Source organism: Pteropus medius, unplaced genomic scaffold (assembly GCF_902729225.1).
Source record: "Pteropus medius unplaced genomic scaffold, Ma_sr-lr_union100, whole genome shotgun sequence".
Taxonomy (NCBI): Eukaryota; Metazoa; Chordata; class Mammalia; order Chiroptera; family Pteropodidae; genus Pteropus; species Pteropus medius.
This window is the reverse complement of record NW_024352785.1, coordinates 15,674,801-15,690,329: the sequence shown is the minus strand read 5'-3', so window position 1 is coordinate 15,690,329 and position 15,529 is coordinate 15,674,801. Positions and strand designations below refer to the sequence as shown.

General features: G+C 40.5%; 1 protein-coding gene across 2 annotated transcripts in view; it reads right to left on the bottom strand.

The window, feature by feature from the left end:
* Positions 1–3,271: 3,271 nt before the first annotated feature.
* The window catches only part of PRDM6 (PR/SET domain 6), a 95,091-nt gene continuing 82,833 nt past the window's right edge, over positions 3,272–15,529 (bottom strand). For both annotated transcript variants that reach the window (XM_039848557.1, XM_039848558.1), the window contains exons 7-8: positions 11,110–11,286; positions 3,272–4,292 (exon numbers count right to left, since the gene is read on the bottom strand). In XM_039848557.1, coding sequence (XP_039704491.1) covers positions 4,178–4,292; positions 11,110–11,286 — 292 coding nt within the window. In that variant the 3' untranslated portion in view covers positions 3,272–4,177. The remainder of the gene's footprint in view (positions 4,293–11,109; positions 11,287–15,529) is intronic.

Sequence of the window (15,529 nt, the reverse complement as noted above, 5' to 3'; positions counted from 1 at the left end):
AGGGTGATGCCACTGAAGAGGAAGAACCTTCCGTTTTAGTGCACAAAGAGCTTGAGGGTAGGGTTCAAAAACAAACTTAACCAAAAACGTCTATTTTTAAACTAGTGGTGAATACCCATTCTGACAGCTCTCTGAAGCACCTGAATGCAATCTAGGAGTTCCCACCTCTGGAGAGCTCCACAGCCACACACTGGGGACGGGGGCTGCATTGCCAAGGCTTACCACTAAGGTGGCCCCTCAGATCCATGCAGGGTCTGCAGAGTTCCTTCTCTGAGCAACTCCAGCTCTGCCCCCATTTGTTGCCTTATCACTGGGATAGGGTCAGAAAAACCCCTATGACCCCAGTCCCTAATCTTGGTATCTTGGTATTGTTGCTAAGAACCAACAGCCTAGTGGGTAAATCAAAACGATCAAGTTACGCATCTTAATTTGTTTTAAAATATGCTGCTTTCTGGTCCTCAGATGAGTTTACAGCCCTCTGATTCTTCCAATTAACACTTATCCCTGTAACTTTACTGAGATAGTGTTTGAAGAACGAAAACACCGGCTCACCGCTTATGAGAATATTACTTTCTCACCAATAGTCACATAAATAATGCTGCTTAATGGTGAACACCTGAAATAGGATCGTATACAAGCGTTCAGTAAATGTTGGTCAGGTAAATGAATAAAACAATGAGCCAATCAACTGATTAAAAAAATTGATAAGCTGGTACATGTTTGTAAATCTTTGCATGTCTGGAAGAGAAAGATGTTTTTCCAAGATATAATCCAATAAACTATCAGCCTTGTAAGGACAGAAATGGTATTATAATCTTTTTCTGTTATGAAAAACAGTTTTCCCCAAAAGGCTACACTTGAAAAGACATTCAATAAATATTTACTAATTGAACCAAATTATATAAATTACACAAGATTTAGTTTTACAGCTTTAATTACCCACACAATAACTCCATAAAAGCATAGGTCCCCTGAAAAAAAAAAAGTCACTTTTAATGATAAAGACAACCACGATAAAAAGCTTATTTTTAAAAATCTTATGCATTTCCTGGGAAAATTTCCATATTTGCCTAAGGTTACTGAGATTTTTTTCTAGAAATGTGATGTCTGAAGCCCCACTCCTCATCCTCTGTACCTCAACTTTTACATGGTATTACCGTTTGGTTTAGATTCGTGGCTAGACCATTGGGCATGTGGCAGGATGGTGCACCTTATTCTGAAGGAAGAAAAATCTGTCCCTATTGATAGAAAAGGGCAAAGAGATTGCTTCGAGAGCCAAACACAGCTCAGCTCTGATAGTTTCCCATTCTCCTCTTAGCTCTCTTCCCCTTTCCTCACTGAATCAGAGCTTTTGTTCTCTTTATGATTCATTAGGAAGTTGCTAATAAGGAAACTGGCAAATCTTTATGACTACAGTTTCAACCACCCATTACAGCGTCCTAAGGGAATATGTGTCAATTTTAAATAGAAAAACTGAAGAAATTGTTGGGAAGTTTTAAGGAAAAAACCCCTTCCCAAATGATCTCAGTACCTGCTTCAAGACTCCAAGTCAATTTGTAGATGTAGGCCTGTGTTAGGGACAGAGGGCCTACACCAATCTGCTAGAAGCTGGCAATGACTCAGCAAAGTGAAAATCGTGAATGTCCTTGATTTTCTATCTGTTCAGTAGAAAATATTTTCTAACCAAATTTGGTGGAAAATGCATGCCAAAAATCTCTCTTACTAAAAGGAGGAGAGACACAAACTTAAATGGACCAGAAGACTAGAAGAATCTTTAGGTAAAGAGGTGACTGCCACAGTAAGTGAGAGTTAGGATCAGCTGGCAAAGCCATTAGAGGGGCAGAGACCATGACCATTGTTATGGGAACTCTTCCCATGCCGGACAGACATCAAGAGTGGAGAGGTTTCCCATTCTTGCATGGAGAGGAGCTGATGAAAACGGAGTGGGGTGCATTGTGTTCAATTGTGAAATGAGGCAAATCGCTGAACTGAATTTGTTTCACAGAAAAAAATATATTAGAAACATATAGATGAGTCCCCTATTATTTTCAAAAAGTACAACCAAATGTTTCAACCTTAATAAATGGAACAGCCTGCTCATCTGTGTAGCTGATCTGGCACTGTCTTGCAGGTTTCAGCTTAATATGGCTACGTACGCTTTCCACCATTCCCATTGCCACACATTGTTGGCAAATGTCTCCATCACTTAGGGCAACGAACTGTAAAATCAGAACACATCCTTATCTACCAGAGAGAATACTTTCAACCAGCCAACAGTTTCATAGCAGCACAGACTACTATTTCCATGACAAGAAGCCAATAAGAACCGGGGGAAAATTCTAGGTGAATGACTTGAGATTGGACAATGGAGTTCGAAATTAGCTAAGTTCCTCTGGGGCTTATACTCTTATCTACATAAATTACAAACATGATTAGCAAAGCCCTGTTTTCCTCCATTTTAAATGTGGCAGTTGGGCACTAAGAGATGGGCAAGGAAAATTAAAAGGGAAGGAAGATTTTTTGAGAACCAAATACATGATAATCCATTAAACTGAACCACTCAGTCTACTTCCTTTCAGTGGTCAGTTCAGTTATGCGTCTCATATTTTTGTTGAGGAAAGACAACGGGAGGGCTAAAAGACAAGGAATTCTTTAAAAGGCTATGTCCTGTTATCAGGTGACCAAGAAACCTACAGAGATTGTTGCAGTTAAGTACTCCAAATAAAACTGGTTACTATTATCTACACTGGCCATCAAGGTAAACTCAATCTCTGAGATGCTGCTGTGAGCTAATGGACAGTGGTGCGAGAGCCATCGTTTCTTCCTGAAGTCGAATCATTTCATGTAACACGACCCAAATTTATTGAGCATCATCGTTGATTACCAAAGGCTCGCTGAAGTTACACCCACATTCCGAGTGATCAAAGAACAGTGAAATTGTGTACATAATCCTTTCTCTTTCAATAGATCAGTGTTGAGAGAAGAATATTATCAAGGGCCACAGGAGATGAAAAGGTAATTCCTATGGATAAAATTAGCTGTTTCTGGGCAGTCTATTCTAAGCACGGCCCTCTCAATGTCTCCTTGTCTGTTTTTGTTTTGGTTTTCAGAAATGCTCCTCTCATACTCAGGAGGGCCTTCCAGCCTTCACCTATATGAGGAAGGAAGATGAAACTGCCCCAAAAGGCCTTGACCATGGGGCTTGGCACTATTTTTTGCTCACATGTTCAACACTTTCACAGGCACAACAAAGAAATTGCTTGAAGCCTAATACCTTATATTCAGCCTCATACCGAAGAACGTTTATTTATTTATTTATTTAATCATTCATTCATTCATTCATTTATTTATTTATTTAGCTAAAATGTTATTGAAAACAAAATTTTCTCAACTAGCTGCTTCGGAACAATATACTGCATTATGAAGCTCCGTACACTTTCAATGTTTCTGAAATCCTGACAGGACAAAGTCAGTCCCCCAGTTTTTTTTTTTGAATTTTGAAATGTAAACCATTTCCTTCCTCTTCCAGGCTCTTCTGTATCAGCACCGGGCTGTTAGATGGAAGGTGCCATGTGAAAAGTGCATGAGGAGTGAGCGTGGAAAATGCAGAAATGGAACGCCCGTGGGGCCGAAGACGGCAGCGACCGAGCGAAGGCTCTTCCGTCTGCTTCTGCAGAGCCGCTGGGGCAGCACCACCCCCCAGCCCGCCGGCCCGCGCCAGGCCAGGCCAACCCAAAACGGCAGGACGAAGGGCTGTACAATGGGTCCCCTTGAATCATGCTACTAAAAAAGGTGCGATGAGAAACAAGTCCCTGTGCATTCTTAGTCATAACTGTAGGCAGAAGAACTCACGCGATTCCTCCCTTTGGTATTAAATAACAGTTTTAAAAAGCTTTTTAGAAACAAAGCAAATACGTGGTGGGACTGGAAATGTTGGCCATCCCAGGTTAGTTGTCCATTGAAATGTCTCATCCCTAGTCATAAATAAATAATCTCTTTCCTGGTCTGACTTCCATGCCAGGATCAATATTTTCTTAACATCTTACTTATTTTATTACTGCTTTTGGTTTTCTGGGACTGATTGAAAGTTGCTCAGAGGAAATCTTTGGTTTTGCTTAAGTGTCCGTGACATTTAATCATGACTTTCCTTGCAGTTTAATTCCAAGCAGTCAATCAGTTAATCCACTTCGATTGATTCTGGGCTCTCGGTTATTGGCTTGCACTCATTGGGCATCCGCTGGTGTCGGCTCAGCTGGGTGGCCTGCGTGAAGCTCCTCTCACACCTCTCGCACCTGGTGGAGGCAAGAGAGAAAATTGAGACCAGGGAGCGAGGCCTGCAGGGTGATGGGCTTCCTCTCATCCTGCCTAATCAGAACAGACACTCCAAAGTGGCTTCAGATTTTCCCGGCTCAAGAGGTTTAATTGGTGGCTCCTTCTAAGGCCTGGATGCCTGTGATGGGACAAAGCCTGTCTGATGCAGAACAGAGGAATCTGTCAATAGGCAGAGGGAAGGTGATTTCTCCAGAGAGCCCTGTCCTGCTACAGCTCTGATCACTGTCAGTTCAAATAGATAAAGAACAAAAAGAGATTTTTAGGAGTGAGCCATCAAAGCAGCAGCTTGTCTGCAGTTTTCTGCTCCGTAACCCCAAAAAGAAATTGATGACAAATAGAATTTCACCTGCTGCTAATTTAAAATCAGGAATTCTACTCCCCTCAGCACGGCAGCCAAGGAGCGATCATCTCTGAATTTGGAAACTGAAGGAAGCAATACATTAGTTTGCAGTGACTATGTAGGGGAAAGGATGCTTTTGTGCAAAAGTTAATTATCGTTTCACAGCCTAACCAAACTTAGGGTTAAAACAATGTTTGTGGTGGGGTAGAATAACCTGAAATAAATCAATGTTTGTGTGGTTTAAGAAGTTCACCTCTCCAGAAAGTACAGTGAAAGAATGTACTTGTGGGCCATAATTAAGGGCCCTTGTATCTGATGAGGAGAAAACTGGTTTCACACTTCAAGACTATCTCCTCTCCTTCACTTAAAAACAAACGAACAAACAAACAAAAGACTGTAATCTAGAAACCCTGGAGCTGACCCATTTCCCACGCAAGCTTGATGGCTTATTAACTTGATGGCTATTCAATCTATCACACACTCGCACACGCACGCACACACACACACGCGCGCACACACACACACACACACACTGTGGCAGCGAGCCATCATAGCTGGGCTGCCTGGAGCACTGGAAAAGCTCCCTTTGGGGCACAGCAGCCATTTCAGCCATCCCCTTAACTCCTCTCTTCGAACTTCTGAAGGAAAAGGTATGCAGGAGAGCTGCAGACTATGGTCCCTCTTTCAAATACCACAACCTTTAGTCCCAGGTCTCTGCACTACTGGGACTGTGGCAAACACCGTCACGAGAAAGTCTGAACTGCCCTATCATGTGCCACGTGTCTTGTTATCTAGTGAGCAGTCCTTTCTCCTTTTTAGTAAATTATACAAAGTCCCTTGCCACGGAATGGTTACCTATAAAAATAGAACACCCGTCCACTCTGGAGATTCTTGCATATTTTTGAATGCTGGGAGGCTAAGAGCTTGACTATCACGCTTGGATTTTTCAGGGCTCCTGCGCCAGCTGAGTGTGTCAGGGTGAAGAAGTTGTGTTTCTTTGATTGTCTTTCAGGGAATATTTTTAGCAGCCCATTCCACTGTTAAAAACTGCACTGTGATCTTGACAAATGTATAATGTCAGCTTTAATGTATCAGACCTATCAGCTCAATGAAAATAACTCAGAAGTATTGATCAGCTAATGATTTTTGGTGTATTCATTAACGTCCATGGGCAGCTCATCCCCTCTCCAGAGCTCCTGAAGTGCTGATGACATGTTAGTGAATTGCTGATTGTTTATTAGAAAACTGATTAGTTACTAGATTAGTGTGTCAAAATATACTACCTTTCACTGCTTGACAAACTTTAAAATTATTATATTCTTTTTTTTTTTTTTTGAAGCTCTAGGATCAATTTCAACAAGAGCGGAATAGCTTGAACAATTATGAGGAATAACAATTTACCTGTGCACACTTTTGCACTTTCCATCTTGTAAATTAGAATATAAAGAATTCAAAAGTGGGAAGTTTAGTTCTACAGAGAAGAAGGCAAAAGAATATGTGTATATGTAATATTTAAATATCCAGATTGGACAGAGGCTTTAAGAGGAGAGTTACATTTTTCTCAAGTGTTTGCCTAAAAGTCTCACAGATATTTACACTCATGGAATAATTTGTTGTAATAGTCAGGAAATTTGTTAAGTTTGATCTATAAGTCACCTGAGATTATCACTAAAAAACCGTCTTTAGTGCCATCTGCTCACTAAGTGTGAGTAAAACACACACAGAACTAGCTACTAGTAATAATATTTATGTGGGTATTTACTGAAGAAGTGAAAAGAGCTAGATATAAAAATAATCTTTAAAAAAAGGAAAGACCTCAGTTTTATGTTTACCATCTTTAATTTTAGAAAAATTTTCTTCGCAAGTTATTTTCATAGCTTACTAAAACTCATCAGAAGGACAGACAATGCAAATACCCAGGTTCTAGCAGGTCAGAGCGGAATTTCAGCTGGGTTGGCATTTAATTAACCCTGAACGGCAATCCCAGACAAGCGACTGGGCATGGGTACCTCTAAACCTGCACCTCATGCAATGGAGCTAAATAAGCAGGAAAGAGAGATGCAGGTAATGAGCCGGGAGCAAAGAAATGCTCTTGCACACAGGGTCATCCTCATTTGTGATGACATCACAGTCTTGAAGGGAATCTCAGAGGAACAGTGAAGTAGAAAGTCAGCTAAATATTTCAGCTAAGAGAATGTCCCCAACTTTCTACCAGTGTGGGTATCTTAATTAGACTTGATTTCCTTTTAGATTTGAGATCATTTTTTACTCATTGTGATAGTTGACTGGATTATAGATACAGGGAGATTAACAATTACCATCTAAAACTGACAGAGACGCAAAACAATGTCAAGTTCTGTTACACAGAAAACCTGCAAGCTTTCTTTCTGTTGCTCGATGGCCTATCACAAAATACTTATTGAAATGAACCAAACTGCACAGAGATGTACTCAAAGCATATTTACTGATGTGCTCTTCTTATTTGCTATGATTTTGCCTAGATCTCGTCAAAATATGAGATGCTTTCTGGAATATCCTTTGATTTTTTTTTTCATACTGAGCCAAGCTATCTTTACTTAAGGCAAAAACATAGTGATGAGTATTTTTTCCTGCTTCTAACAGATGAAGAGAAGAACCTCTTCTATGAAAGACCTGGTTTTCCCGAGCACAGAAGCCAAGCATCGAGCAGCTTGCATGGATCCTCCCAGGCACAGCAGCGTCCCTGAAATCTTGAGAGATTACATTTAGAGAAGGAGATGGGGGTCCTCATTGCAAAAAATAAATTTTAACTACCAACTTCTTTCTTCTTTCTTTTTCTTTCTTCCTTCCCTTTCCTTTCTGCCTCCCTTCCTCCTTCCCTTCCTTCCTTTCCTTCCTTCCTTCCTTCCTTCCTTCCTTCCTTCCTTCTTCCTTCCTTTTCTTTCTTTCTTCTTTTCACTAAAATAAAATGCTTTGCAGTTGCTGCTAAATGATGTCTTGCTTTTGCTCCATGACTTCCAGACTCGCAGTACAAACTGAAAGCCAAAACCTTTAATATGATCCTCAATATTCGTTTTCCTATGTGCTCCTTTACCTTGGAAATTCTAAATCTACAGCCAGGTTAGCTACCCCGCAAGCCCATGATCTTCCTCAAGCTTGGGGGATGGAGTCTTCCAGTGGGATTTCAGCCAATCAGACTGTAAGTCAAAGCCTGGTATGGAATGTGGATCTCTCAATGCCAGATCTTCTCAGCCTTCTCTGGATGGTAATAGTCTGAATCGACCTTCAAACACCACATCTCAGCAGGGGGGTTTAGAAGTTGGGAAGACGTGGCAGGCTCAGTCTCGCCTGGCCCCTGAGAATTCTGTGAAGGCCTCCTGGACCCTGGGTGGGTGGGACAATTTGGGGACTGAGCCATTTGGGGCAACTATTTGGACGCTGCCCAAGGCGTACAGTTTAGGGTTGTGCATCTTTACAAGATTCTTTTCTTTCTTTGCAACATTGTTTAGCCAATACCCATTAGTTGAAGTAGTAAAATTAACTGTTGTGGTGAAACCCATTTTACTGACTAATCTGCACCAAAAGTTTTTTTGAATGTTTGTTTTATAAGCTCGTAAAAGGATATCTTCATAATATTTACAAATGTCCATGGGATGGATATGCATGAGCTATGGTTGGAAGCTTCCCAAAGCTCCCCTGGGATAGTTCAGTCCTGAACAATCTGGTTGTATACACTGAAGGATTTGGCTTTTCATTTCCTAGAAGATGTTTAAATCTTGCACTTATAAAATAAGTGTACATTCAGTTCTCCCCAAGAATATGTGTTTGCTAAATTCAAAAACTCCCTACAGCATGTGGCTGGCTAATCTTAATAAGAGTAGAAGCAGAAGGAACTGCAAAAGGAACCCACAGCCTTCAAAACACATAGAATCTAATCCAACCAACTCTGGTTTGCTTATTTTTTTTCCAGACAAAATTAGATTGTAGTCACCAAAAGCATACTGTTAGAAAGGAAACAAAAGATATCATTGCTAAAGCCCATCAAATATTAATCTGATGAATTAAAAGTAAGTTAAAATGGCAACTCTATTGGAAACATGACAAAAACAGGATGTTAAAGGAAAAAAATTGAGTGGAGTCAACAAGGTTACACATAAGTAACACCTTAACATTAATAGAAATCTATTTCCCATTCTGACCCTGAAACCTCTTCAATTAATTACTAAAATCTATTTACACAGCAACAAGATAAAAATCAATCTGATCCCTGGCACTGTGTCCGTCTAGCTGCCCTCTCTAATCTAAAGGGCCAGAAGGCTCATCCTCCTGCATCTCTGCTTTGAAAAAGCTCCCTTGCTCAAAAGCATGGGAAATGTGCCATTGTCACCTTCCACATCCAGAGCAGTGGGAAAGCCAGAATCTGTGACCCCATTAGCCCACTGAAGGTCAGGCCTGAGGGTGATGACAAAGTCCACTGTGCAGGACACAAACACCTGCACTAAGGAACTCTAGGACTGTGTTAATCCACCTGGCCCTTAGGGTAGATTAGAAAGAAGTGGAGTCTACGGCCATGCTACCTGAACAAGCCTGTTCCCGTCTGATCTGGGAAGCTAAGCAGGATTGGGCCTGGTTGGTACTTGGATGGGAGACCACCTAGGAAGACCTAGTGCTATCGGCGTAAAATATTAAAAAATAAGGGATTGTAAATTGACAAGGTCCTCGCAATCTGTGAGGTCAACCAATCACCTAAAAAAACTTAAAAAAAAAAGAAAAGAAAAAAGTGGCCCCTTTGGGCTATCACAGTCCCAGAGGTCACCATTTGTCTCACATTAGTGCAGGCTCCATTTTAGACCCTCTTCAGTCCCCTTAGCCAGATGCCTATATGCAGTGAACAAGCTGTACTTACATACAAAGATGAAAATTAAAACTTTATTATTAATATGATATATTAAACCATATAGTTAAGAATAATGAATAAAGGCAACTAAATCGTGAGGACGTGAGTGAAGATAACAGCATTTTATGAGCTCTTCCTTCTGCTGACAGATTTGGAGGCAGAGGTAAGTAGGACTCAGACCAGCAGGACTCTGCTACTTTGAGCTGAGCCTGGCCTCAGGCTGAGTGCAACAGCCAGCCACACCTGCAGGTTCCGAGGGAAATTCATGGGTAATGAGGCTCCAGGAAGACTCCTTGGCTGAAACCGAGCAAGGGGGTTTGCCTCCTACTGCCTGAATCATTTCCTTTCTTGTTTGATGTAAGAGAGGTGAACAGAAAAGAGTTGATTATACAGCCGGTAGAAACTATTTTGAGATGTCAACCAGTCATACACACTGGTTCACACTTCCAAGCCTTCTGTATACTGTCTGGGCTACCAGAAATGCCTATTTCCTTTGTATGTCTAGAAAAACTACTAAGCCTTCAAATCACATCTTAGACATCCTCTCTCCCAGATAGCACCTCTGTGCTACTCTGAAACATTGTACATACACGTCTTACTGTTTTTCACTTTTGCACCTTTCACCATATGTGGTCATACTTGTTTACTGTCCACATAAACTATGAGGTCTTCAAAGGCTGGAGAGCTGAGTCTCACCCACCTTTGTATCTCTTGTGTCTGCAGGGTGCCTAGTTCAAAAGAAGGTGCTCAATAAATATTTGCTGAATGAATGAACACATCCATAAATGAATAAGTGAATGAATGCATAGGCCGTCTTGCATGATGCAGATGATGCAGTTCTGATGACTGTGCTATATCCAGGAACATACTCTCTTGCTCAGATGCCCTTACCTGGCCAAAGCCCTTGGAATTCAATTCTACCTCTTTCCACATTTCCTAAATCTTTAAAAACTCAAATGTGCCCTGTGTTTGGTGTTGTTTTTCTTTTTTCACCAACATGGTAATTCTGAGATCCAAAAGGCACACTGAGAAGTCACAAGTTGGCTGCTATCAGAGATCCAAACCTTTTCAACACATAGGAAAGAGGAGAAGATCGTTCACCGGAATCCTAAAGAGTTCAAGTTCCCCAAAAGATGTCCTAAATTGTGGCCACCTTGCTGATGGTCATGGGCTTGCTGATGGTCATTAGATGAAGAAATGAAACACTTCTGAAACTAAGCTCCTAGCTCCAATTCTAGAAGCATAGATCGTTGAGAACTAGAAAGAACCTTAAAATGACTTACTCCTACTTCCTTATTTTACTGATGAAAAAACAGACCCAGAAAGGCTGTCTCATGTCCGAGGTGGCACAGCTCAAGCCAGGATCAATGTACAGGTTTCCTGATTTCATTTTCCAAATGTCAGCCACTATACAAAGTAGGCCTTTTTGAAGCCTGGACACTGACCTTCCACAGAGCCTTCTCCACCAGCTGGCTGAGCTGGGCAGCACCATGCTACCTCGTCTTCTGGCTCTCCGAGAAGGCTAAGAGAAAGCAGGGGTGAAAGGTCAGCCACTACTTACTTGAAGGGCTTTTCTCCAGTGTGGGTTCGGATGTGGTTGTTGAGGGTGGTGGCCCCAGCAAAGGCGCGACCACAGTAGCCGCACTTGAAAGGCCGGTCACTGGAGTGAGTGACCACGTGGTTCCTCAGTTCTGAAGGCTGGGAAAAGGACTGGGAGCAGTGACCACATTGGTAAGGTCTGAAACAAATAAAGAGGCTCTCTGGTCATTATTTTCTATGTTAGCCAGTGGAAGTCAGCATCATGGGGCAAAGGCCAAAACTTTTCGGTGACATTTTTGTTCTGCATGGACCTTCGGCCACTGGGTTCCCATCACTTGTTGCCACAGAAGCAAAATTCACAGAGCTGCTGACACATTAATTCCCAAATGATTATTTTTTTCTGGTATCGATCTTACCATTTCAGGAACCCCTACTTTCTTGGTTCTAACCCCACCCCCTGCAAATATTAGTGTATTTGTGGGGAGCATGGAGAGTACAGACTTAATTAAGCAGAATGTTACAGGAGAAAATATGTAATTGCCTCTCATAATTTCATGGCACCTGGAACTTTTCAAAGTGCTTTAAAATCAATTATCTAGTCTAATCTACAACAATCCTGTGAGGCAGGGAAAGTGGTCCTTATTATCTCTGTCAGTTCAAAAACTGAAGATAAACTGTCCTCACAGGAAATAAGCTCTTGATGCCAAGGCCACTCTAGGCATTTAGACCTCACTCTAAGTGCCAGGTAAACGTGCAGGAAAGTCAGCAGGCTGTAGGCGTGTGTTAATAAATACTAAACTGTCTTGGGATCTGTCTACAGCACAACCTCAACTTGGAGTCATCTGATATTACACAGACGAATACAGGTGTGCTTCAGATTTATTTCTTTGTAAAATAAATCCTGACTTCTACTTAGTCTCCCCCCACCCCTGAATAATATTTATCCATTGGGCCTTTTTCTTGAACTTCAGCTCCCCAGTTTAATCTGGTAGCAGGCAATGATTTACGGTACCACAAAAATGATGGGATGTCACTGTGCTTGCAGAAGGATGACCGTGATGCAAAAACAAATGGAAGGAAGTTGTGACAAATATCTGATAATTAGCAAGATTATCAGAGAACATTCTTTCCAGCTCATGAGGAATAAATCAATTTTTGGTTTTCAAAAAACAGCTTAAAATTCTATCTTCTCTACAAAAGTTCTCCTGCTTACTTAAGCAGAATCTACTGAGTGATGTAAACCCTGGGGAGTTTTCCCTATTTGAAGCTATTTCATATCATTTTTTGACAGGGCTCTAATTTGTTCATCTAAATTTTTGTTGGAAAAATTAAGAATCTGTCATGAGGGATATTAACAGCACTCACAAATCCCTGGTTTGTGCCCAGACGTATCTGGTTGCATTTAGAAAGCCAATGGTAAAAGCAAACTTAATTGCTCTACCTTTAACAAATGCATAAGCTCCAATGACCAGAAACCAAAATGAGGGGCTGGGAGACAATGGTGACCGAGCATGTACAACAATTCAATTAAGTGCAAAATAAAGTGTACCCTCTCATTTGTCAAGTGAGCTGCTTAATTGTGGCTACTTGCCTCGCTGAACACCAATACTATTATTTTACCAGGCTTCAGCACACTGAGCACTGATTGTAGAATTTTTTAGCTTGATTAATAGTCCAGGATTGGTCAATAACTCAATACTATACAATTTTAATTACTTACATTTAGAAATCTATTTAACTGCTCTCGAACAGGTTTCAAAGAAATATATAAGAGTCCTTGATAAGGAGTTTATCAATCTTGACAAATTGCACATGCATTTTATTATAATTATTAAATAATGTTTGAAAGCCATTAAAATTATATGTAGATGAAAACGTCCTCCTGCCGAATTTGTTCTTTGTAGTAACCGTTAACCTTAAAGAGGTCCTCAAGAAATCATTCTCAGGCGTTATCATTCTCCTAAATGTTATTGAAGGGTATAAACAAAATAATATATTAATATATGCTATATCCACTGACAATTGATTTTTATAATAGTGAAGGGACCATTAACATTTATTAGCCTCTGGTTATCTATTTTTAATAGCTATCACAATAAACAATAAGCCACTAAATAAAACCAATTAATCTTTTCCTTTTTTTTTTCTAACTCCGATGTCAAAAGTTGGGATGATTTATTTCCTATAGTCAGAAGTCAATCCATCCTTTTTATGTTAATAGTCATGAAGATTTACACACAAAAGTGCAGAAATGACCATAGAGAGGCGTAGGTTGAATTCTTACACCAAGGTAATACCAACGAAAGGCAAATAGGATTCTAACACATCATGCTTGCCCAGCACTGGCTTGAGAGGTGTTTGCTAGGTATCCAGTGGCCTATGGCATAGCTGTTAAAAATTTTGCAAATTTAGTTTGACTGAATGGAAGGGTCCAGAACAGGGAAGATAGGAGAGGCGAGTCCTACTTCAGCCTCTGACAAGTCCCGATCAGCTGTGGGACTTGGACAAGTCACTCAACTTCCCTGACTCTCTTTTCTCACCTCTCTGGTAAGGGAGATGGACTGAAATAGGTGCTCTGTTGCATCCAGTCATGCTCTGTCACTGCTTTCAGATGATCAATAAATGTATGCTGTCTGAGGATCCGCCCAAGCACAGCCTCACGAGAGAGCATACACAATATAACTTCTACCACCTTCTATCATGTGTACTAACCAGTTCCCTGTACCTAGCTAGAGCTTTCTATGGTTTTTGTGTGTGCATGTACAGACCATTTAAATTTCTTTAGTACACACTTGGGAATCAGAGCAACAAGAAAATCTAATATCAATATGTAAAAACAAACTTTATTTTAGTTGATCTCAGAAAACAAAGTGATGGCCCTTCATTCTTAGGTACCTTGGAGAATAAGATTTTAGGCCATAAGGTCACATTCTCCTTTGCAGAAGCTTATCTTATGCAGAATTTAGAACTAAAATGTGTATTCTACTTGCCACTATAATAACAGATTGTCTCTCTCTGCCCAAAAATTCACAAAAACTAGCCCTGAGGAAGCACAGAAGTTATACTGCAAGTAGACAAGATTCTTCTTTTCCTGGATTGTCAGTATTTCCTAAAAAATGAATAAAGGGAAATGATCAAAAAGCAATTTTAATACTGATTATGTCCCAAGATTTCACCTGAGGACATAGGAATACATTCAAGACAGAATGAAATCTTCAAGCCCAAGAGCAGGGCTTAGAAAACGTTATCTCCACTGTGGAACCTCAAACATCACAACTTCTTTTGGGACAACTGGCCACAGGGGTTAAGACTCTCTATGCATGCTTCTATGAGAACACCCTGACACCTCACCTCCTAATTTACTGCTGAGGAGTGTTGGGGACACAGAATTAACTGGCATTACTAAGCTTTTTATTCTGATGACTAACATTCCCATTAACTTTTCAAATGTCTAGCCAAAAGTAGGACTTCATTTGTTAAACTTTTGGATATAGTCACATTTAACTCCAAAGTTGTCTCCCTTTGGTGTGACATACCAGAAGAAGCAGAGAGGATTGACATCATCAAGTGCTGTGTTCAGCTTTACTCTTTCCAGAACCTCCTCTCATTGAACAACTAAATGGGAATCTCCTTTCTAAAGCATCTTGATTCTTCCTAAGCCATCACACACAAATAGCGCTTTATTATTTTCAAAACAAACACAACGAACATTTTTCACAAAGACATAATATCTCATAACCAGAAGGAGTTTATGGCTTTACTTCTTGAGACATCTAGCAGTGTGTCCAACGATGGAAATGTTCTATATCTATGCTGTCCAATGTGGGAGCCACCTGCCACGTGAAGCTGTTAAAGCACTTGAAATGTGGCTAGGGCAACTGGAAACTAAAGCATTATTTGACTTAATTTTGGTCAATTTTAAATTTAACACCCTCATGTGGCTAGTTTCCACAGAAATATCAAGCTTCACAAGAAACTAGAAGGTGCTTCATACTAATGAAATAACTAAAAAGCAGACAAAGCCTGGGTCAATTTAGTTAGCACATATCAATGCTCGTAAATTTTTAAGCAGAAAGAAAGCAGTGAGACAATTTTGCACATCTCCTGGCATTCTCTGTAACTGGCAGCTCCTCCGTCTGAGATTACTCCAATAAAATGTGCAATTCATTTTCTTTGAGTCTGTAATTGGTTTGGTGTACACATAGGGAAAGAATGAAACATTTAACAAAATTAACTGTGGTTTGGTTTAAAATATTATTAATCCTTCTTTGATTTTTCTTTCATGGCATGAAAGCCTCCAGGACAAAAGTTGTTCGTTCGGGGCCGCATTCTCTCCTTGCCCCACGTTAGTCAACCCAAGTGCAAATCTCCCAAGACTTCAAAGGGAGAGCTACTTAGGTCACTGTTGGCTGTATGGAGTGAGAAAAGAACTTAGTTCTATG